This window comes from Triticum urartu, chromosome 5A (genome assembly GCF_056163025.1).
Source record: "Triticum urartu cultivar PI428250 chromosome 5A, HENAU_Tu73, whole genome shotgun sequence".
In the NCBI taxonomy this organism is placed as follows: Eukaryota; Viridiplantae; Streptophyta; class Magnoliopsida; order Poales; family Poaceae; genus Triticum; species Triticum urartu.
This window is the reverse complement of record NC_141877.1, coordinates 2,841,698-2,865,696: the sequence shown is the minus strand read 5'-3', so window position 1 is coordinate 2,865,696 and position 23,999 is coordinate 2,841,698. Positions and strand designations below refer to the sequence as shown.

General features: G+C 44.0%; 1 protein-coding gene, 1 long non-coding RNA gene and 2 pseudogenes across 8 annotated transcripts; 1 reads left to right on the top strand and 3 right to left on the bottom strand.

The window, feature by feature from the left end:
- Nucleotides 1-1,026: 1,026 nt before the first annotated feature.
- Nucleotides 1,027-9,729, top strand: LOC125506786 (uncharacterized). Of its 6 annotated transcripts, none has more exons than XR_007282759.2 (6): nt 1,027-1,306; nt 7,140-7,481; nt 7,591-8,056; nt 8,150-8,221; nt 9,043-9,158; nt 9,427-9,729. XR_007282759.2 is itself a non-coding variant. In XM_087525215.1 (5 exons), the coding sequence occupies exons 3-5, from the start codon at nt 8,141-8,143 to the stop codon at nt 9,476-9,478; spliced, it is 249 nt and encodes an 82-aa protein (XP_087381341.1). In that variant the 5' UTR covers nt 1,027-1,306; nt 7,140-7,481; nt 7,591-8,140; the 3' UTR covers nt 9,479-9,729. The 6 variants fall into 6 exon arrangements, 2 of the variants coding, with proteins under 2 accessions (XP_087381341.1, XP_048527453.2); XR_015603737.1 differs by having other exon boundaries at nt 1,028-1,306; nt 7,591-7,830; nt 7,918-8,056; nt 9,043-9,729; XM_087525215.1 differs by having other exon boundaries at nt 7,591-8,221.
- Nucleotides 3,745-7,133, bottom strand: LOC147967318 (uncharacterized; annotated as a pseudogene).
- A 6,950-nt stretch (nt 9,730-16,679) lies between the features above and the next one.
- Nucleotides 16,680-17,208, bottom strand: LOC147967317 (uncharacterized; annotated as a pseudogene).
- Nucleotides 17,209-18,633: 1,425 nt separating this feature from the next.
- LOC147967316 (uncharacterized) lies at nt 18,634-22,346 on the bottom strand. Of its 2 annotated transcripts, XR_015603152.1 has the most exons (5): nt 20,926-22,346; nt 19,808-20,659; nt 19,396-19,504; nt 19,227-19,264; nt 18,634-19,138 (listed from the first exon to the last, which is right to left on the bottom strand). It is a non-coding gene; the product is annotated as an uncharacterized LOC147967316 (long non-coding RNA). The 2 variants fall into 2 exon arrangements; XR_015603151.1 differs by having other exon boundaries at nt 19,227-19,504.
- Nucleotides 22,347-23,999: the final 1,653 nt, after the last annotated feature.

Genomic DNA, 23,999 nt, shown 5'->3' with positions numbered 1-23,999 from the left:
GAGCTTGTGGCATTCGAAAGTCGGCGGTGGCCGGCTCCCATAGTTGAGGCACTTTTGCGTCCCCTGCTTGCCTGCGGCAGCGGTGGCGCTCCGCGTTATCCCTCCCACTTCCGTAGCCGTTCATGAGTCGGGAAGGGTCGCTAGGGCTTTTTTCAGGCTCGCCGGCGGCGGACTGCGAGCTCGTGGCGTTCGAAAGCCGGCGGCGGACGGCTCCCATAGTTTTTTTTGCGGGGTAAAGGGGATTGTATTGATTAAGTAAGAGTCACATTACAATCCGGAAGGAGAAGGCCTAAAATTTCTTCAGGGCCTGATCCTAACCATACCATAGTTCGACCCTCCTGTCGACCAAATCTAGCGAGAAGATGGCTAGCATAGTTCTGGCCATGGGTCCCATAGTTGAGGCACTTCTGCGTTCCCCGCTTGCGTGCGGCGGTGCTCTGCGTCATCCAAACAACTTCCGTAGCCGTTCATGGGTTGGGAAGGGTCGTTAGGGCTTTTTTTAGGCTCGCCGGCGGCGAGAAATTGGGGCGGAGGGGGAGGGGAATCGCGGCGGTGGATAGGGTTTGACCTGTATGCGAGCGATGAAACTGCATAAATAGAGGTGGAGAGGGTCTTTTTTAACTTTTTACGGGTCGGGTATGAGATACGGAGTATGTTCTAACAAGGAAAACGGGTCAAACTCGTATACTCGCCGGAATTTTACGAGTTTGGCCTTTTACAGGATGCGTTAGAGATGACCTTACTGTCGGAAACGAACGAAGAAACGAAGCAGGTGAGGACTCTTGGGTTTGACGTGACGCCTCAACGAACCCGAAATCTTTACTCTACCTGGAGGAAAGAAAGGAACACTTTTTTTAACACAAGGAAGGAACACTTTAGACCAATGGACGGAGAGTACCGGGATCGTGTGCTTGTTGTGATGGGTTGTGCGTCGTTGGATCCAAGAATCATGTTGGGTCTCAGCGGGTCGACGATTGAGCTCAGCTGGCCGCCCACTCTAGCTAGCTAGGTACATGTACTGGTAGTAAAATCGAGCAGGGCACCCGATCCGAGCCAAACATAACTGCATCCAGTAGGAGCCGTGACCACCGAGCCTCCGCTCTCTCTCTCTCGGCCCTCGCTCACTTATACCATATCTCTAGGGAAACCTAGCTAAGCCGCTCCCTCCTCTCCTCTCGCAACAACAAGACGGAGGAGAGCAAAGCTCTTCTTCCCAAGTAAGCAAGATAGTGATCCTAGAGGGAGGGAGGGAGGGCATGCCATGTGCTTGGCCTTCCAAGTTCAAAGAGCTAGCTCTTTAGACCAGGTAAGGTTTGTTCATGGCGTCGTGGTTCGATCGTGCCAACTTGATAACTCGGTTTGTTCGCGAGACCGTTCCTTTTAGACTTTGGCCATGGTTTTTTTTTTGTTTGTTTTGTTTAGATCGAGATGACCCGTACAAACCAACCTCATGATTTTTAGATTCAGCTTTTGATGTTGCCCAACTTGATGCAATTTTTTTTTGTCGATTCTAATTTGCTACAACTAGCCAGTCGCTTCGGGCACGCATGCTTCTATCGGATGGGTCGATCGAAGGAGGGTTTTGAGTCCCACTCCCACTTCTTCTTCTTAATGTTCTTGTAATCACGCCGATGCCGAAACCACATACGCTATAAATGAGTTACCTTTGATTTCATGCAATGCACTGAATTACCTTTGATCAATTTAGAGATTTGTTTGTTTGATTAATGAAAATATGTATGTATGTTTCCACTGGCTGGGTTGGGCTGGGCTGTTTGGGAACTGGGATTTTTAAATGGTGGCAAATAGTAACTAAAATTCATACAAGGTTAACTACCACACGGACACAGTCAAAGAAGATAGTAAGTATATATGAAGAAGAAGAGCACATGTGCATCGTGGAGGACACAATCAGAAAGTAAGTTTCTTTGTCACAATCATTCACTCCTCAGATTCTATAAAGAGCACGCCCACACAGTGCCACTCCCAAACACACAGCTAGCACACCACTCTCTCACACTCAACACACAATGACTCGCAGCAAGATGCCTGCACGTAAGGTGATGGGGGTGCTGCTCTTTCTTGCTCTCCTGTGGAGCAGCCACCTGGTGATGGTAGCCGAGGCTGCCGAGGATATCCTTCCGTCACACGAGCTGAGCCTTGAGGTTCTTGCACTGCTCGAGGACATCATGAAGTCCAACCTGTGCCCGGCAGCATGCGTGACCTGCTTGGTGCAGGTCGGGAAGAGCTGCCCTCTCACCTTGATGATGTTTGCTCCATGCGTCCTTGGTAAGGTCATGGCAGAGGGTTGCTTCAGCAAGGAGTGAAGCCATGCGTGCGTGGCTTGCTAGCGCTGTTAGAGCTGCCCTCTCACCTTGATGATGTTTGCTCCATGCGTCCTTGGTAAGGTCATGGCAGAGGGTTGCTTCAGCAAGGAGTGAAGCCTTGCGTGTGTGGCTTGCTAGCGCTGTTAGCGCACACGCTGAAGTGTGTGCGCTAACAGCGCTAGCAAGCCACGCACGCATGGCTTCATTCCTTGCTGAAGCAACCCTCTGCCATGACCTTACCAAGGACGCATGGAGCAAACATCATCAAGGTGAGAGGGCAGCTCTTCCCGACCAGCATCAAGCAGGTCACGCATGCTGCCGGGCACAGGTTGGACTTCATGATGTCCTCGAGCAGTGCAAGAACCTCAAGGCTCAGCTCGTCTGACGGAAGGATATCCTCGGCAGCCTCGGCTACCATCACCAGGTGGCTGCTCCACAGGAGAGCAAGAAAGAGCAGCACCCCCATCACCTTACGTGCAGGCATCTTGCTGCGAGTCATTGTGTGTTGTGTGATGTGTCTTCTGCATTTCCTTGTGGTCGGTCCGGTCCGGTCGAGGCTGTGTGTGATGTGACTAGGTTTTATTCTTTCCGTGTGCTTTCGAGGACCCGATCCTCTCCTGATTGGATTGTTGTGCGTTTTAGTTTCCTTGTCTCCACTTAATTAATACCATCCATGATTGTGCTTCAGCATGAACTGTTCGACTGTGTGTATGAGATTCTCGTCGTCGGTATGGAGTAACAGGGGGAGAAGAGGAAGAGGCCCAGTACCGGCGGCTAGGGATTCCCCTCGGTCGCCCCCCGTGGGCGACCCGAGGGAGAGTCAACCTGCGTCGATCTGCCTTGGCTGGCTGGTTGTGGGTGCATTAATCTCCCCACCAAGCGACAACCGACAACCGACTTAGATATAGTGATTTACCCCTCTGCTCCCTGACCATGTGAAGTTGTCAGACGGAAAACCATGCACCGAAATCGCTGGTGTCATCGACTGCTGATTGCTTAAATCAGCAAGGAAACAAGAGAAGGTTTGCTTATGCAGACCTAAATATAATTTTTACCACTTCCAAAATTGAGAGGTCTGGCTGGGTCAACCACAGGTAAAAAGGACTTGGTATGCACCAGGCTACATATTTGAACACTGTAGCCATAATGGACTGGTACAACATAGGCCAAGCAGAAAACACAAGTGCATCCGTTGGTTTATACAACTTATAAGATAAGCTTCTCCAAAAAATCTATCGAACTTGTAAGAGTACAAGATTTTAGTGATGATTAATTAGGACCTGAAGTGAATCATAGCACGCGCAGCCATCGGCAACTCCTTAGTAATCCCCTCCCTCAACATGTCCTTCTCCTCACTGGCCCGTGGATACCGAGAAGGACAGACCTTGATATTGGGATCCAAGTCCCTGCAGTCTTCTCACACCTGCCAGTCATGCAGATATATCTTCTTCATGTTTACCGCAATTTCCATGACACGCCTTATGTATCGCACAAAGTTCTCCATAGATGGTGAGCTTAACTAGATTCTTGTGCTTAAAATGAACAGCGGATGGTTGCCACTCCACGTTTGCTTTCTCACAGTAACCCTTTTTCCTTCGAACTCCATTTTACACCAATGGTCCCACACCGTGATGCATAGCTCCTTTAGGGAGCTTGCAGCTTTAAGAATGAACATGGTCCAATCAATATCGCATCCTTGAGAGTATTTAACAAAAAACTACCACAATTCGTGGAACCGTGCCTACAAACTATCATTTTATGAATTTGTGCGAAAAACTAACAGTTTTTCACTAATCTTTGACTAAAAACTATCATGTATGAAAAGTGCCCGATTTGACTCGTTTAAACTCGATTATGACAGGGCTGGCCCACATGTGAGCATTGACCGTTACATTTGTTGGCGCCGCTCCTCTCGCAGCGCCGCTTCTTCTTCTACCTTGAGCTGCCTCACACAACTCTTTCTCTCTCTCTTCTTTCTATCTTCTCTCAAGAACACACGCACACGCACACAATCAAGGGAGAAACCGACTACTAGCTTTGCCAAGAGGTCAGCTCCTTGGTTCACACGAGAGACTACATCTTTTCTACCAAAGCCCTCACGGCTTCATTCTCATTAATCAAAGCACTATTTATACAAGGGACTATGCACACACGAACCAGCCACCGCTCTCGGCAGCCCCACTAATGGCACGATCTCCATGCACGCACACTCTCAACGGCCACACGACGTAGCCCACTGGGACCTTTTCTCATCCCAACTAACTCACGCATGAAGCTAGCAACTATCTGCATGCAACTAACTACCTGAACCGAACGCATACACTTATCACTACAAGAGTTGACCGGATGAGCCGGCTCAACCTGTCACGCTCCAGCCTCTTGTGCGACTTGCCGCTTCACGCAGCACCACGGCTTCACGCCGCATCGGCATCTTTCCATACTCGCCGCATCGCACGACAGCGCGGCATCTCGCCTCCTTGGCACACCTTCCCTGAAACTTGACACGACTCTCTACTCGATCCCTAGACCATCTAAGTTACATGCAGGACTCAAAACAAATATTCAGATACAAATATCAGTTTTGCTAGAACTCATCTAGATGAGATTTAATTTGGTCTCATTCATCATTTATAACCATTGGATGTGGTGCTATAAGATGTATGTGTGCTGACGTGGGTTGTATCCGTTCTTGTTTTCCAGGTGAATAAGACCAAATTACGTCTCATCTAGATGAGTTCTAGGTACTCCCTACAAATATCAAGATTAAACCTAACAACATTGACCGGAGCACTGCCGGCCGAGATCCGCCGCGGGCAGGCCCCAGGCCGCCGCCTGGTCGCTCGCCGTGCCTGCAGGTCGCGCCGCAGGGAGGCCCCAAGCCACCGTCCGGTCGCCATTGACCCATTTGTGCTCGTCGGCGTCCGCGGCGCCGTTAGGGCGCTCCATGCGGGGAGCGGCGAGGAGCAGAGGCTGCGGATTCCACCCTCCACCGAGCAGGTGACTCCTCGAGGCGTGGCGGGAGGCGGGGCAGCTCCGGTGGCGAAGGGCGCGGGGCGGGCGGCTCCAACGGCGAAGGGCAGCGGTGGCGGCTCCAGCGACGACCCGCGGCTGCCGCGGCGAGCGGCTCCAGGGGCGAAGGGCGGCAGGCGACACCCGCGGCCAAGGGCGGCGGCTCCAGCGGCGAGAGGTTTCCGCGGCTGCACCTGCGGCGAAGTGCGGCTCCGGCTGCACCTGTTGGCCACGCTGGCACCTGAACTATGGGCCCGGCCTGGCAGAAACGTGATTAACCGCAGTGAAGCGGGCGGTTCCACGACTTGGTAGTTTTTTGTCACTGATTAGGTAAAAAGTTGTAGTTTTCCATACAAAATCGTAAAGTGGTAGTTTCTGGCCACGTTTCCATGAAATGTGGTAGTTTTTGGTTAAATACTCCATCCTTGAGGAAGATTATCCAGATTCGCAATCTGTAGCTTGCCAAGCACAGGTGCAAGCAGTTTGGGGCACTCAGGTAGAACCCAAATCTGGCATATACAAACTGCAAACAAATTACATTACACCCTCGAGAGCTAGAAAAGGGACTTTGTTAAGTTATTAATATTACTATTATAAGCATATAGAAATAGGAATGAGACATATATGAATGACTAGTGAGTACCTTTTCACTTTGAAAATCCAGACGCAGGTCGGTTATCCAGGCTACATTAGCAAGGAGCTCACTTAACTTGATATTACTAGCCGAACTAACACCAACCTTTCCAAGGATTAGCTTTGAAAGCTGCGGGACAGAAGCAAAAATCAGGCGATCTTGTTGGTAAGACCAACCAACATATTTGACACATTGGAGTTTTCGGTAGACAGTTGAGTTGGATGGCTTCAAATTCCCTATAGTCAATGTGGAGCGCAACAAGTTGAGCATGTTGTACTTGAAGCACGGAGCGGACCCCTGCGTCACAATGGGTGAGACGCAGAGATTCCAAGCGCTTGCAGGTGTTGAGCATGTTGTGGATGTCCAGTTGACCAAACCTCAAATTACGCAGCCACAGGTGCATGAGAACAGCAAACACAAGTGAGCAATCACCAAACCAAGTATTGAACCGTTTGGCAAAGGAGAGGAGATCATGTTGAGTGTATCTCCAACTAGTCTTCTCCGTGAGGACGACAAACTTAGCGATGTCGAGCTTCTTCTGGGTCGCCATGGTGCGGGCGACGACTTGGCTGATGGAGAGACACTCATCATGCCTCAAACAGAACCTGACCATCAGCTTGCGGATGGGGATCTCGGGTTTCCTTGCACCAAGTATCGTGTCCGTGATAGCAGCCACAACAATGTTGTAGTGAAAAATACGATTAAAGGTGTCGACATCGGGCTTGAGTAACCAATATCTATATCAAGCAGCGACATCATGGGGGGAAGCTTGAGCATCCTCTTAGACAGGATGCAGGCTCTCAAGGCATCTAGTGTTTCAACCCTCTCCAATATGTTGAGTAGAAGGTGATCCGGCAGCTTGCTAAGACTGTCAACTTTCTGCATCATCATCACATTATATAACCTAGGAAAGAAAAAATGAGCCTCCCTCGTGGACATGAACAAATTAAGGAGGAGAAAACATGAAAGAAAGGAAAAAGGTGCTTACATTATTATTGTTTTCCATGTCCGCAAAGTCTCCCTATTTGCCTTATCGCGTTTTTCAGAAAAGTCCTTCTGTTTTTTTGATATTCAAACCGCAGTCCCTTTTTAAGTGGATATGAAAAAACGTTTCGCTCTTACGAAAAGAAGCCTGCATTTTTCAGCATTCAACCCGCAATTCTTTTTAGTGGACAGGTGGGCGAGCGGGAAGGACCGGGGCGTCGCCCACGACGCAGACGAGACCGGCGGCGGCTTATGGTGGCGCGGTCGATGAGGACCTGCTGGATCTCGCCGGATCTGGTGGGATGGCGCGCAGGCGGCGGATCCGGAAGGAAAGCGGCCCGAGCTTGGAGCACGAGGCATGGCGTGGGAGGACGGGAGGAAGGAGATGGGAGCGGTGAGGTGCGGCGGTGGTCCCGCTGCTGCTCCTCGCCGGCCATCGGGTGCGCGGAGGCGTCGACATCGTTGAGTGGATCGAGCGAGTGGGCTAAGTTTCGCCGTCGCCTTCGTCCGTTCCCCTTGCTAAACAGGTTTTTTTCCCGACCCATCCCATTCCCACCCACGCTTCAATGCTTCATCATCAGTAAAAAAACAAACATGCCTCATCCTCTCAGCCTTCTCTCTCCGATCCTTTCCCAGATCTTCTCCTGCTACCTAGGGTTCCCGGCCGCAGGCGCACCTCGGCAGCCATCGAGGCGACCACTGCCGCCTGCAGGCGGAACGAGGAGGAGACGCCAAGGTGCCGGTGGTGCGCCCGCTGCTGGTGGTGCTCAGCGAGGACGAGTGCCGGAAGGGGCTAAGCGCTTTTTATCTTCCCTCAGAAACATAATTTTATCTTCTTTCAGATGTAGGAATTGATATGTACGGATGAACTTAAAGGTAGAATTTCTAATCTTAATCTTGCAGTGTTCAAGAAGGCGCCCAGAAAATCAATTGACACCATCCCTTCTCTGATTATGCACACAGATCAGGAGAGACATACTGGCCGGGACAATCTTTAAACCATGAAGCTACACAATCTATTGAATCGGCCAATAGGTGGATATCGTAATTAGAATCAGGGCATTTCTATGAAATTCTATATATCACAGTTAACTACAGGGAGGTAAGCCGTAGTGTTATTTCACATGCTACACTTGCATCAACAAAACATGCATGTGTATTGACTGCATTTTCCATTGTATTTCTGATGGAGCAGAAAACAAATGAGACATTCCCATTCACAAGTGTTTATGCTGAACCCAGACTTTTCAGACCATCAGACCAACCAGTAAGTATCAATTATGCAAAACATGTGAAACAACCAGTAAGTATGGGTACTGATTGTAAGAAAATAAATATCAACGAAACGGAACGGAACTGGAGCCTGTAGTGGTTACATGGAGCCAACTGTGTGTTTGTGACAACATTGAATTAACATTTAATCGATGTATCTAAATGTATATATTTTATATGTGTAAACGAAGGGGTTGGAATAAAGTGGGTTTTCATATCATAATTTTTTTAACTCCACTCCGTGGCCCTCCTCCTCCAGACCCCGTTCAACCTCATCAAACCAACTTGTGTGTCGAGGAGCTTAGCTCAGCTAGCTGTTTGCACGCTCTGTAGTTCCTATTCTGAACATATGAGTCAACTTCCCGAACCCATGCTTACGGCATCAAGTATTACATAGACTTTTTTTGCTATTACTTGTCCATAGAAGAATCTGGACGTTTCATTTGGTTCAGTTACTATCAGCAAGAACACATTGTGAGTGCCAGATCTTTAACCGTTTGCCTGTGAATGTATGGTCTTCCAACAGTAATTATATTGGCCGTAGCACACCCGTGCGTCGGGATGATGTACACCGCTTGGGGTTTAATACCAAATTGGTGTATGTCGATACTGAAATATCCAAAGATCACTTGACCGGATCAATTTTCTTTCTCTGGAATTGTTTCTTATGTATATGCACAGATGTACTAGATGCTATGTTTTTACAATTTCAGTACACATATGCTTGCTAATGTGATTACTTGTTCATTTCACTAGATAGTGTGTTCCCATCGATCCATCCATGTACTGAATTGACAATTTTCTTACTCTGTTCAGGTTGCAATCACGAACGAGCAGCAAATGTTTGCACTGAACTACTGGGGTAAGGCAGTGAAATACTTTTTGCTCGCGAGGGTGAAAGTTTGGAACAGAGAAAGAACAGACAACAAAGTGTATGCACTACACATATGCTACTACTTAGATCCTTATTTCTTGTCTTGCAATGAAGGAGTACAGGTCCTTCCATATAGGACTTACAAACTGACTAAAGACTGAATATTTCTACTAGCAGTTTATTACTCATCTTTGTAATTTTATTGTCTCATAAGCATAGACCATTCATATGCATAATTGTCAGGTTGCACTTTTCTCATCTTTTAAGTTGATAGGGAAATTTGTACAGATGACATGTTTATGTGAATGACACTATTCTAATGGCAGAATGAGGATGGGGCATTCGGTGATCCAGCATCTGTTCTACCATCAGGGCTGATGGCATTCTTTGGCAATACTAAGCCGCTTGATAAATCCATGGCATGAGATGGGCCTTGGGTATAATCCAAGCATCGAACCTGGGTGATCCGTGGTGATACAATTTAATGAAAACATGAACCATGGCTTGATGTTGCTTTCAACCAGTACAAGGCTATGTGGAGAAAGTATGTAGATACTGAAAAGGAATTCCTGACACTATGTAACTTTGGTCTCTCAAGTAATTAAAGAAATTCTCCAAGAATAAGGCCACCATCAATATATTTGTTCTTTTATGGGCAAAAGAGTCTTCATGTGAATTGTCTCTTTTTAGTTGTTGCAAAGTTTCTTACCTTTGTGCTGGTCAACTATTTTTATGTAGAATTTGATAATATATTTTTAGCTAAGGTGCAATCATTGTAGTATATATAGTTGAAGGGGATGTTATAGATGAACATTTGTGTACTATTTGTAGCAAACACATCCTCAGTTGTATTAATGGAAATGGAAGAAAAATATGACGTTTGCTTCGTAGCGAAGCACTTAAGAGGCATGCGGGGACACGCGCATGACTCACCCTCCCTCCATGAAACAACTCCACAACATTATGAGTCAAAAGCAAGCAGAAGTATGGGGGCGGTATATGGTAATATGGACTTGGTGCAGGAGTAGATAGGTGTATAGACTAGGCGCGGGAGTAGTTCACAGAGTGCAACCCTCAAATCCAGCTCGACGAGATTAGTTTTTTTTAGTTAGACGAGGTGAAGGACTAGCTCATAGAGGGCGAATCTCATATCTAGCTCGACGAGATTAATTTTTTTAAGTTCTAAACATTCCATTGCACGGTTTAAGGACAATTGTGTCATGCAGTGGTTGACCTTACCACTCTGGAATCAACCACGTTCCAACATGTTTTGATCAGGTAAACAACACGACCACCGTTGTCGAGGGCGCGATCACTGTTGTCGAGGACTTAATGGAGGATAAGTGGCAACACAGGCAGGCTATTGTGTTGAAATATATGTCAAAAATAGAAGACACAGATGAAAGGATATTGTAGGCATGCTTATTGGGATAGGGAGTTTTATTCTCCCGTTGCAACGTACCGGCATTGTTATAATTTCAGAAATTATTGACCTATTCAAAATCATAAATTAAATCTAATATTGAGTATACCTTAACTAAATGAAAGAGCTTCTTGAAAAATTATTGACCCACTCAAAATCATAAATTATATCAAATGTTGAATATCTTATCTGAATGAGAGAACTCTTTGAGAAATTGTTGAACAAGTCAAAATCATGAACCAAATCCAAGATTGACACCTCAATTGAATGAGAGGTCTCTAAAATTAGGGAGCATAGTATATTATAATAGAATAGATGATAGATGATTGAACCATTAGGGAGCATTTTTACTAATATATATATATATATATATATATATATATATATATATATATATATACATACATACATACACTAGACGAATACCCGTGCGTTGCCACGGGAGAGATGCTACCGATCAAATCATTTCACTATCAATATTTGATGTGCTTTACTTTGAAGTACAAGACAATCTGATCAGTTTGGTTATGGCGAATACATTATTTATTTAGGCGTATCATAGAAGTTCCATGAGCTCTAAGTTTTAGGAATAAAATTTTTAGATGACTACTTTCAAAGATTAAAATTGAATCTGAAACTTGAGTGACAACTCTATTACTTTGACAATTCGTTTCCTTGTCCGTGTCATACCATTTTCTTCGCGTCGCAGACAAGAGCTATACTAAAGCAATCTGACTCTTGTCCATGCCCATTTTCTTTGCCTCCTTTCTAATACTCCCTCCTACCCAACATGTAAGACGCGCTTGACTTTTTTGGATTTTCATCGCACAACTTTAACAATTATTATCAATTATTGTAGGTCTACAAAATTAGTATAAAATATATGAAATAAAATTGCTTTGCAGGAAAAATAATACAATACAATTTATATGTGTCCAACCCATGAACTTTTGTATAGAAAAATGATCAAAGTCGCATAAGCAAAGTCAGGGGCGTTATATTCCATGGAGGGAGTACCTAAGGCAAAAGTCTGCTTCATGTCCTCCCAGCTTCAATACTTACGGGGGACCTTGAAACATGAATAATGACTTTTGACCAACAGAACCATTTACCAAATCTTTCATGTGCTTGGTTACAATTTACACAATACAACAATGATACACCTTCCCTAAAAAAATGACACACCAAGATAGATGGTTTATCCTTTACAGTAGCAAATATAAGTAGAAGGCAAAGAAGTATTATATTACAGCGTCATGAATACTTACACCAGTGTGAAGCTGTCCACCTAATGGCTACACAACTCTTTGATCTGGTTCACTAAATTGGGAAATCAAGAAGTTGAATTTAAGTTTCACTTGATCTCAAAATATTTGCACAAATCCATTAGTTAATCAGTGAAACCTGACCCTGATCATTATACCTAGAATGCTGGGAGTAAAGGGAAGTACTTAAGGAATGTTAAAATTCTAATATGAAAGCTTAAGAGTATAGCAATATATCTACAATAAGTAGCATTGACAGTCTAATAGGAAAGCTTAGTAGCATATCATATCTGTTTTGTTGCACTTGTGAAAGATTAGAAAACCATATTTAAATTATGATGATAAACTCATGTATAACTACATTATGAATCTTGCCACTTATCCAAGAGTAGTAGAGTCAAACTCATTGAATATGTTCTACAAAAAATGGGATGAGAAATGTAACACGTGAGATCATAGATGATGAATCCGCAAGAAGTCCCTTCTCCATTTTTATGAAGCTCGACGTTATGGAATGGAGCAACCTCAAAAGTCAAAACCTGCAAAATAAATATTAGAATCTTCAGTTTGAAGCGAACATATAAAATATGTGGTAATGTAGCTATTCTATCTCTAGGAAATAAAGACTTTTGATGGCATGAGCACATATATCAAGCAAAGAAAGTACGTACTATGATCTTATATTAATATTCCATGGTGATTTCGTATCATTATCATTAATAAAATAACATGTAGAACAGTATTCCTTTCTCTTGATAAGACCATGCTATACCCATTAGTACTCTCAATGTTGGTGAATAATCACAAATCATAACGTCAAAGTGTAAGAACAAACTTGTTTTGTTGACCAAAAATAAACTACCTTGTTCTTCTTCCTCACCAAAATCTTCCCCTAGATTTTTCATCTTTATCTGCACAAGTCGTTGTTAAAGCTACATGATGCAAGAGGAAAGCATAGTCAGAGCTACAGGATATAAGAAGAAAACATAGTCACAGAGGACGAACAGAAGGGAGAGACGAACATGATTACATGAACACAACGTGTCCTAGGTCCTCTCCCGCCGCTCTGGCTACTGCCTGCCCTGCACTCACGCACGCCGCTCCACAGCTGTCTCAAGCATCAACCACGTGCCCCGGCCGCTCCTTTCAGTAGCCCCACGAGCAGCTGGCAGCCGTCACCGGCGCCCTCGCCTGTGATTCTGCGAAGCCGAGACGAGCAGTCCTGCACCGGGAATCCGGGATGAATGTAGCTAGCGCGATGGCCATCGCTGTAGGGATGGAGCTCAGAGATCATTGTGATGCGCTACCCGCCGATGGCACATGTCTGTACGCGCAGCCGTAGCACGCGCACGCCCTTGTAGACCAGAGAGAGAGAGAACGAGAATAAGAGATGAGAGAAAAAACTACCTGGGTTGCTGCCGCCACTGCCCTAGCCAGGCACGCTGCTGGCTTTTTTTCTGCTCCTCCATTAGTCGTGGCAATTCGCGGTGCGCCTCAGCCGCTTCCGCCTCCATCTTGATTGAAGGATAGGCACGACAATCGACCCTGTCGGGGCTTTCTAGAGGACCACCAGGAGCATCTCGACAAAGACGATAGAGACGACGACGCCGCGGCGACCGATGCTGGTGAGTACCGAGGCCAGAGGGTAGAGCGCGATGGTCACCCCAAGCATAGGCATGAACCCCGCGCGTCCGGCACTTCCCCACCCGCGTCATGCTAGTGACGCGCTCCTCGAGGAGGAACACCATTGAAACAGTGCACATGGCGGCCTCCCGGCCGGCACGATGGCGAGCATGACGAGGAAGGAGGAACATGGTCAGGTCGTTACGAAATACGGGAGTAGAGGCAGAGGTTCACCGTTCACCATGGGAGAAGCCCTAGCAGATCGTGCATGTATAGATGTGCGCATACGGGTGCGTGGATTGTGACTGGTCTAGCGGCAGTTCGGGATCACATAGGAAACGTGCATGCGTGGGTAGGGTTGTTTCTTTTTTGTTTTTTCCCCTTGTAAACGGGAGGATCGGAAGTGTGGGTGAAAAAAATCGTTGTGGTTCTCGGGAGAGGCGATCGTGGATGGATCGTGGGAAGGAGGTGGCCCAACGATACGACTACGGGTGTTCCCGTGCGATCTTTTCTACCGCGGGGTCGTACGAGGGGAAGGTTGAACCATCACGACGTTCGATCCGTCCTTTAATAGTACTAGTTGGTTGCCCGTGCGTTGTCACGGAATAACACAAAATATAGTGAGAAATAATTGCTTGAAATGACAAATGTTTGTCGAACATGATGTCATGTAATATCCATTCATACTTGACAACATGATTCTATCTCATGCTCTAAAAAACAGAGGAGGCATCATGATTCGGTCTGAGAAGGCATGTCTGATGCTCTAAACTAAATGTCGCATGATGATATCAATATCACGAGGATCATTGTCCTCATATGTCGGCCCTTGTGTATGGAAAAATGTTTATGTAGGTCGCATCCCTCCTTCACATGCATTGTATATAATACTCTCTCTCCTCATCTCTGGTGTATACCACTTGATATGTAATACTCTCCCCCCGGCCCCACCCATCTGTGGCAGGAGCATCGCGGCCACATCAAGCCAAATGGCGACAACAATTTCCTAGTTTTCTTTCTTAAAATTGATGTCTACATAACTCTAATTGTACCTCCATCACAAACAACCCTTTAATAATAAAGATATATAATCATAGTTTATATTTCTTAAACTTGGTTATTTGTTTTGTGGTGATTTGGCTTTGTGAAAATAGAAATCAGAGGGATATAGTAAATTCATGGTGGAATAAATCACCTGAAAATACCAAAACCCTGTTTCTACTCGTTATTTTCCGTTCTCCTTTTTATAGTGTGGCCATGTGGTGAGTACAAAACATGCATCAGGCGCTAGAAATATATTTATACGTCATACGCATACATATTATATGAAAAAGATGCGATAAGTATAAACTAAATTGACTATACGAAGAATGAGCTGACGATTGTCGTCCACAGACCAACATTACACTTCACGTATGGATTTTGCTTGTAAGGATCTTCATTTAATTATTTATATGTGAAATCTCAGTGATAAGACGGCTAAATACACCAGCAATCTGTGGACCCACAATAAGATCAAGAGATATCCAACGGTCAATCCGAAAACAATAGATCTCTTGATATGGATGTTCTATGTAATGAAATTCTCTCGAGAAAGTACTCCACTGGTCATTCAAATTCTTTATAGGGAAATCATTTCACAAGGAAAACTGCAGCAAAGTAAAGGATGCTCATAACAGTTTAATCAGTGTCGCTTATAAGAGATGCACTGCAGCAGTAGAAGAATGGCGTATGATCATATAAAAAATGGAATGACATTCCCTGGAATATCTATTCAGGTTAACAAAATAAAGAACCTTTGTGTACAATTCGAAGCAAATATTACGAGCTGAAATCTTCCATGCGTCCAACTTGTACCACCGGCGCTCTTACACTCTCGGTCTCTCGCACAAACTCTTTCTACACCTATAAAATCTGTAAAAGAAAAACAACATTACCAACATTAACATAATGTAGAATTTTTAAGGACATGAAGCAAAACAACATGATATAGAGTAACATGGTCTCTTCTGTTAGGAAAAGGATCTTCTGTTAGTAATAGACTTTGTAAATATTAACCCCTCATCATGTAAATGTCAAATTATGTTTTAAAAACCGGGACAAGATGATACATTGCATAAATCAAACTGAAACCGAAATGAAACATTGCCATCTACAGATCTACTGAAATATTAGTAATCATTTCTGGAAACAGAGAATGGCATTTGTAGTCCACAATTGTTATCTACACATGCTTATCCTGTATATATGCTATCCACCCAGCACGATCTTTCATAAGAGAATGTCACCTTCAAATATCTTTTACCAAAAGAAAAGGTGCAAGCACAAAAAGAAAGCCCAAAATTTCTTGTCGAGGATCAAAAACAGAAATATTTCAGTAGGATACACCCCTCCCCCTTTTCTTCGTATGCCTACCCCATCAACAAGTTCTATTTGCATTGAACTCAGTGCTTAGCCTTTTCTCTTGCACATCTTGTCTATCTATAAAATAAAAAGAAATCCTATGTTGCTGAATACTGATGAAACTTCTGCTTGATACATCATTGCCTAAAATTGAAACTATATTATAGAAGTGTGACTGCGTATAAGAGAAAATGCATGATAACTATAGGGGTGCATTTTGGATCCTGAAAGAATACCAGCTTTGGATGTAAAAGGTGAATCAATTTTTACCAAACTTAGACATGGAGAAAAATAGAGCGGCATCCTGTAGTGAAAACAATCTTGGGATGTACGTAAAAATGCAAATGCTAGAAGCTTGTCACATGTGTGCACTGCTTAAAGGCAATGAACCTCTTTCAATGCTGTCTACGCCTTTCTGCAAAGGAAGATTTAAATCTCGTGAAAATACAGATAAAATTTCACGGTATACAAGAGCGTGAAAAGTAAACGGTGCACATAGAAAATAAAATAAAAACAAGATGTAGTATTTCTGTAAGGACTTGTCTAATGATTTTATTAGAACATTTACCTTATGCTTCTGCGGATGCAAAACAATTAATAGCGTGGAACTTTCTAAACACACATAAATATGATATTTCTGAACTAAACAATAGATGCGGTTAAGTAATCCTCATAAATGTTCTCTTATGTTTCCCCATTGTATTGATCACATAATATAAGAAACAGATTATTTTTCCAAACTACAAAGCTTACAGTGAAATGCGTATCTCTCATAGTTTTGTTGTGTGCACATGAGATTGCAGAATGCATGTATCATTAGAAGTTTAGGTACATGCCCTCCATTATCTCAGAAAAGATGCGTGCCTCAACCCAACCTACTTGTAATGTGAAGCAGTGCATGAATCGAGAGAAGGGAGGCACAATCTTTCATGGCGTGCTAGTCTAATCTGATATGAACCCCAATGAATGAATGAAGAACAAAATGAACACAGATAGAAGGCAACCCTGGGTATACACTGTCGGATAGCATCTGGCGGCACGAACCGTAGCTAAACGCGCCGAGGACACCTTCCTCGTCGTGCCGCTTCAACCGCAGAAGCAAAACCACCGTCTCCGGCGGCGGCGGAGCAACCGCATGGGTAGAGGAGGAAGGGGAGGGGTCGGTCGTCAATGTCACGGACCTGGATGACGATGATGGAGTCAGCCCATGGGTAGCCATAGCGATCTCTGATTTCTCCTCGTGAGATGCACGAACAGGGGCCAGCAGCGCTAGCAAGGAGGAGGGCGAGCAGCGCCATGGTCGCGTCCCACGACGTTAGGCACCAGGGCGCTGGACGGTGAGAGCTTCGCCCAGGGCGCCGCTGGCTCACCGCGCTGCAGCACGTCCTTGGAGAAGGCCATCAACTGGAGGCAACGCCGGGCTGTAGCTGTCGTCGCCCTTCTTGGCCCTCATGAGACTTTGAAGCCGATGACGTACCCATCACCGTCGGCGAACCCAGCATCCATGATCCAGCGAAGGAAGGAGCTTGGTTGACGCCATTGCCATGCCACCACCGCCGTATTGGAGCACGGCCTCCCAGTCCTTGCCTCGATGGTGATGGGGGGCTCCCACACTGCGATCGTACTTTTTTTGTGCAGACCAGTGTGAGAGGCGATGAGAGGGTTGGGGAAGATCGGGCATCGGACGTGGGTTCCTGCGTCGCAGGAGAGGGGAGATCGTGGGTACGAGCATCGGGATAAGACGGAGGCGTGGATAGCATCTTTTTTTAGGAAGGAATCATGAGGACTATCGATCGCGAGGCGGGGGAAGGAATCGTGTGAGGACTATCGATTGCGAGGCGGGGGTAGCGAAGGAGGTCGAACCATCACGACGTTCGATCCTCCTTTAATATATACTAGTCAAATGCCCGTGCGTTGCCACGGAATAATAGACTTTGACATAGAGACATTAACTAAGACATCATTATAACTAAAGATCGCTATAATTCTAAAAGCATACAGACATCGATCAAAACTTAGACATGTCAATTAGACAAATTATATCCGTGTAGTCCTATGCAGAGACCATATGGTCACCAGAGTGATTGCATCCCGGTGGTGGCTTAGTTATGCTTTCATATATATTAGCCAGTGAAAGACCTCGCAGTCTCCTATGTTTGGGCTCGGTCTAGTAGCTGTCATACACCTTACATTCCAAAAAAGAAAAAACGTAAGAATCACCAGATCATAGCTCTAGAAAAAGGGAAAATTTTGTTTTTGCCATTCTAGATTTTGCCAATTTTTCTTATGCCACTCAAGATTTTGACATTTCACTTTTGCCACTCTTAGTTTTTGACAATTATCACAATTGCCAAAAGAAAAATAATTTTATTTCATTTTTTCCACTCTTAGCTTTTGACAATTATCACAATTGTCACTCTGAAAATTTTGTTTTTGCCATGGGAATGGCAATTATGATAGTTGTCAAAAACTAAGAGTGGCAAAAGTGAAATGTTAAAATCTAGAGTGGCATAAAGAAAATTGGCAAAATCTAGAGTGGCAAAAACAAAATTTTCCATGCCAACCTTGATTCTGGATTGGACTGGGATTCAGTGTCACTGACTTTGAGTGCATCATTACATTCAAAGTCAGTTGCAGTTAACTCACTGAATCCGCATCCTTCTAGACCATGATCTTGTCTCATATAGGAGTCGATTCTTTGAAATCCTGGACAGGTTTTCGTTGATCTTGTCTCACATTGGAGTAAAAATAGTTAACAAAATACGCAACATAGGTTAATTGCAGACTTTTATTAATCTGAATAGTGAAGGTCATGTTTACATAAATAACTAAATAGAGGATTAAGTCAGCCAATTCCATATGTTCTTTCATGCTTGCTCTCTGGAAGTCTGACCACCTTATCTGCTGCAGGAAAGGCTACCGCGATTCTTTTGTTGAGAAACATCTCACTATATTGTAATTCATGCCCTACCCCACGGGAAGTCTGGATACATGTATATAGCAACCAGATCACTGCAGGTGCTGGGAAAGTGATGGTATATAAATCAACCTAATTACAAAGCCAGTCCACAAAAGTATATTACATCTTTAGAGGAGTACTTCCTTACAAGTCCAATGTTATTAGATATCAAGTAATTGAACATGGATAACATAGTCCATCACACAAAGATTATTGTTAGAAGGATAAACGATATATGATGGTAAATAGCCCTCATTCAATCGGCCATAAAAATTCACAACCTAGAAAACGCTCCAGCATCCTCCATGTTCGATTAAGACAGCCCAGCAAACACTACCATCCTTGGTGTGAAGCTAATTTACTTGCTAATAAAAGAAAACCTTATGTTAAAAATAACACCTTTCTTCACCATGTTCCATAGTTGTGCTAAGGAGAATGCATTTTATGCCTTACCTCTTTTCGTTGGACCCAAACACATGCACTTTTCTGATCTATACATCCAGTGAGCACATTAGAAGAACATATCAACAGAGTTCAGAATATATGGTAGCAATTGGAGTTGGATACAGGCAAGCATCTATGATGACAAGGATGGAGCTAAGTGTACATGTACAAAGGATACCTGGTGAGCCCCTGGTTTGCTCAGCGGGAGCAATGCTGTTGGAATTTCAGATTTGTTGTCCTCGTCTCCTAAAGGAAGAAGCCGTTTGTGTCGCATCCGACAGCCGTGACTGGCAAGCAAGTACATGGCCAGCAACCGACGAGGGAGGAATCAATAAGGCATGCAGAACACAAGAAGATGAAGCAGTATTATTTTCTCCATTTCAGAGATCTGCTAGAGCCTAGAGATCAATAACAAATAATTCTGCGATAAAAATAACAATTAACTGTAGTCAGCTTATATTCACCATTTCACTGAGCGAACAAAAAACGAATCAAGCAGTACAAATAGAGGGATCACGTGACCTTGTGAACAAGACACGGAAGGAGAAATGTGAATGATAAACTTTATTTGCACATAACAAGAGGCTCACCAGGCCATTGTTCGCTGGACCAACCTGTGTCATCTTCCTTCCACGTGAGCGCCAAGATGTCTGCCTCATCCTGGCCGACAAACTTTAGCCCTCTCCCCTCGCCCGCCGATGTTGTTCGCCACCACCATAAGACTCCAAACAAAGTATGCTAACTGTGGATAAATATATCTGTGCTGTCTGTCCACCAAATTTAACCCAAGAACAGTAACATGATTGAATGGCATGCTCTAGTCAGATATCAGATTCAAGAAAGCAATCAACTAAATACCTTTTGTAGGAAACCAGAGCCACTGCATGGTGCATGCACACAATATTTTTTGCTTGAGAATATAAATAGGAAAAATCGTCAAACAAGTGGAGGCAATGTGAAAGTTATTCTCAGTGGAACATGGTCGTCGGAAGTTTCAAGAATAGTCTTATATTAGTTTAAAGAGGAAGTACATTCAAATAGGAAATTAGTGTTATAGGAAAAATGTTACACATGTGTTGTGTTCACAGGAGAAAGGTAGCACTCACCTCGCCTTCCTGATTGTGAGGGAGACAGCAGGGGCTGCAGCATCTCACTATTAGCCTCGATTATCCCCATTTCAATTAGCTAGCTACCCCGGACTGCACCTTCTCTGTCTACATTGTTAGCAAGATAGGAGCAGCAGTGCAGTGTTGATGTGCTCGGGGCTATGCCGAAGAGGAGTTGCAGGGGGGGGGGGGGGGGTGGTTTAAGGTATAGCAGACACCTGAGTCCACGATGTTGATGATGGGCACCGAACTACTGTAATCGATGGGCTCTGGCATCCGGCATCTCAGTCTTCCAATACACCACATGGCAACTTTAGCGTTGCCAAGCGGAGGCACCTGAAAAGACAAGGATGACCACATCAGGGTGTGGCAGTATCTAGAGATCCCTGCTACCATCAAGCACAAGAAAATAAACCTTGAAGCTGCACAGACACTACTATGGTCGAGCACAAGAAACAAAGCTTGAAGCTGCATAAATATCAACTACCTTACAGAGGCAAGCTGATTAATTTAAAACCATTGTCTGAAACAATAGTGAGGACTGAGGAGACAAAATTATCCATTCAATTCATCAAGCAAGAACATAGGCAAAAAGTACTCACATGTCACAACCAGACTTGGGCGCTTCAAGAACATCAAGCTATCCACCATAAAGAGCCTAAGATCAACCTTCACTGCCATAGTGCCATTAGAGTTAAGAATGGATCATAAAATTGCATCCCGTGAAGGTAAATCCATCACCCAAGTTCATTCCCCATGCTAGAGTTCATAAATTTTTTTGCAGGCGCGTGAATCAAATCAAATGATATGCCATCAGAACAATGAAGGGGTATCAATGGAGAGAGGGAAACTCACCTACGAGAACCCGTAGATGATCTGGCGGCTTTGTTGTCGATGGGCATCACTCTTGCGGCTGACAGGGGATAGGAGTAAATAGGAGCACGCTGGGGAGAAAGAGGGCAGGGGCACGGTCGCAGGCAGCTGCTTCTCGCAGCGAAGGCGCGACATGGCTCCACAAACTGGCACGGGGCCAGCGCCGAGACGGCCATGGCGGCGGCCGCCGCCGCTCGCGGTCGCGCAGTAAGGAGAGCATCTGGAATCCATCTTGATCAAGAAGAGGCGGGAGAGCACGTAGGCGAGGACTGAATGCGAGCTGTAGGACAGATCCACCTCTGCAACAGCACCGGCTTCTAGTTGGAGGAGGGGACGGGGACCTGCAGCCGTCCTTGCGGCCGAGGAACGGGGCAGCTCGAGGCACACCGTCTTTCTCGGCGGCGCGACGCAGGATATCTCGAAAAGTCGCTCGTTGTTTGGGTGTGTGGCATCCCCTGGCCGATCGTGCGGGCAGTTAGACTCCCGATTTTTTCTCCATCGTGCGTTGCGTGCATTGAGTTGGCTCCTTCCATATTTTCTAGCGATTGGTTTTCCCTTCGATCGATATTTGTCCGTGCGGGGAGGTGGAGGTGGTACTAATGTTGGGACTCATGAATTTACGCTTTTAATTTGAATTTAAAACATATATATGAGGTGGTACTAATGTTGGGACCTCCTGTGTGAGGCTCTCTGTGTCAATTTGCTGAGCCTTCCCACAGGCGTGTCTTCGACTGGGCCGGCCCATGAAGATAGAGACGCGCGCTGTAGCTCAAAAAAGAAAATTGCGCCGCGGACGATTCGAACAGAAGATCGACCGCTATAAATCTCGTGTACCTGCCAGCTAAGCAATGAGCCGTATGTGACCATACTGGAGCATCAAACTTAAAGAACAAAACACGCTGCGCAGATCCGAATTAGTTCAGGAATTTCGTAAGCAAATTTTTTTCTTCAAAAAATGGAATGTTGTGTGAAACGCAAACACTTTTCAAAATTGTGAAAAATATTTTGGAAAACTATAACATTTTTTGAAAATCACGAACAATTTTTTGAAATGAGAATATTTTTCAAATTCCAAAAAAAATTGAGAAACACGAACATATTTGAAAGCATGATTTTTAAGAAACTTGTGAACATTTTTTAAACTCCTAAAAAAATGAAAACGTGGACAATTTTCTAAAATAGGAACATTTTCTGAACATTGTCAAAAATTTGAAAAGAAAACTTTCAAACATTTTTCCAAAATGCGAACAATTTTTAAACAGAATTTGTTTTGAATTTACATAAAAAAATAAAACACGAACATTTTTTCAAATTTCAAAACATTTTTTGAAAAATTGAACAATTGTCGAAAGATGATCTTTTAAAAAATAAACTTGAAAAATAAAATAAACTTCAAAGCGAAAAAACAAAATTAAGAAAGAAGAAAAGGAAATAGAAAATCTGAAAAAAGAAAAAACGAAAAACAAAAACAAAACCCAAGAAGAAACAGGAAAAACCGGTCAGAAAAGAAATGTAAAGGGAGGAGCATGCTGTAGTAATGCTGACTGAAGAACATGGTCATATTACTTGGGCCTGTAAAAAAACATTGGCCTTCCCTTATGGACTGCGTGCACGCGAGTGGGCTTTCTTATCTGAGATATTAGAGAAAGAAAAAAAAATCGATTACTGTGGAGAATCGAACGTGAGATCTCTTCTATATTTCTTTGGGCTATGAGAACCAGCTGAGATAAGCATGCTACTTGATGAATAGTCCCACCTCGGGATTTTAAGTACGCACATACCGGTTAATATAGCGCAGTAATTAACCAACAGACGTGAAAAGAGATGACCTAATTAAGCGGATGGGCTAATTAAGGAAAGGAATGTGGCTAAATAGATGCGGATAATTCAAAGGAAGGATTGTGTGGGCTGAGCAGAATATTTGAATGGATGGGATCCTTATATAATAAGGTAAGGTAGGGAAGGAACAAAAAGATTTTATTTCTTTAAGATTTTTACGCTTGCCAGTATGAAATACGTATCACTTAATATATTAGGAGCATTACAAGTCCACAAAATTGTAGTATGATGATGAAACTCATAGGTGGGCAAGAGAGACTACCGTCGACAATTGTGACGAAAAGAAAAATTAGCGACAACAATGGGTCTCTAGAAATGTTCAATTTTTTGGTTCTACAGTTGCAACGATAACCACCGGTTGTTTCGGCTCAAAAAACAATTTGTCCTATCAATATCAATGAGCGAACCACATGGTCCAGGTGGTAAGCTACCAGAAAACAAAAAAAAACAAAAAATATCAACAAGCCTAATAATAAAAGCAAATCCCATGCTACTTAGTCAACTAAAGTCAATGAGCCCCAGATATATCCGTTATCTTCTTCCATAAATAATATTAATGTGTCAACCATGTGATTTCATTATTTATGCTTTTTTATTAATATTAATATTAATTATAGAGATAAGTCGATACGTCTTCTTCTTGACATGTGTATCATCCTTTCATAGTTGAAACACATGTTTTTAGGACCTCTAGAGCTTGCTACCTACTATTTTTGTTTTGTAGAATTCTTTTTGTAAAATGCTAGCATTTCCTCTATTATTTTTTGTTTTGTTAATATTGTGTCACAACCGCACGGATCGATGACAACTGGTTCTCACCAGGCACCCAACACATGCCGACACCACCTCTATTACCATCATGATATATTTCAAACTGGGATCAAAGATAAGAGTTCTGTTTTAAATTCGAATATGGTGATGAATTATAGCTCTATATAAACAAATTTTAAGTCCATTTGGAATC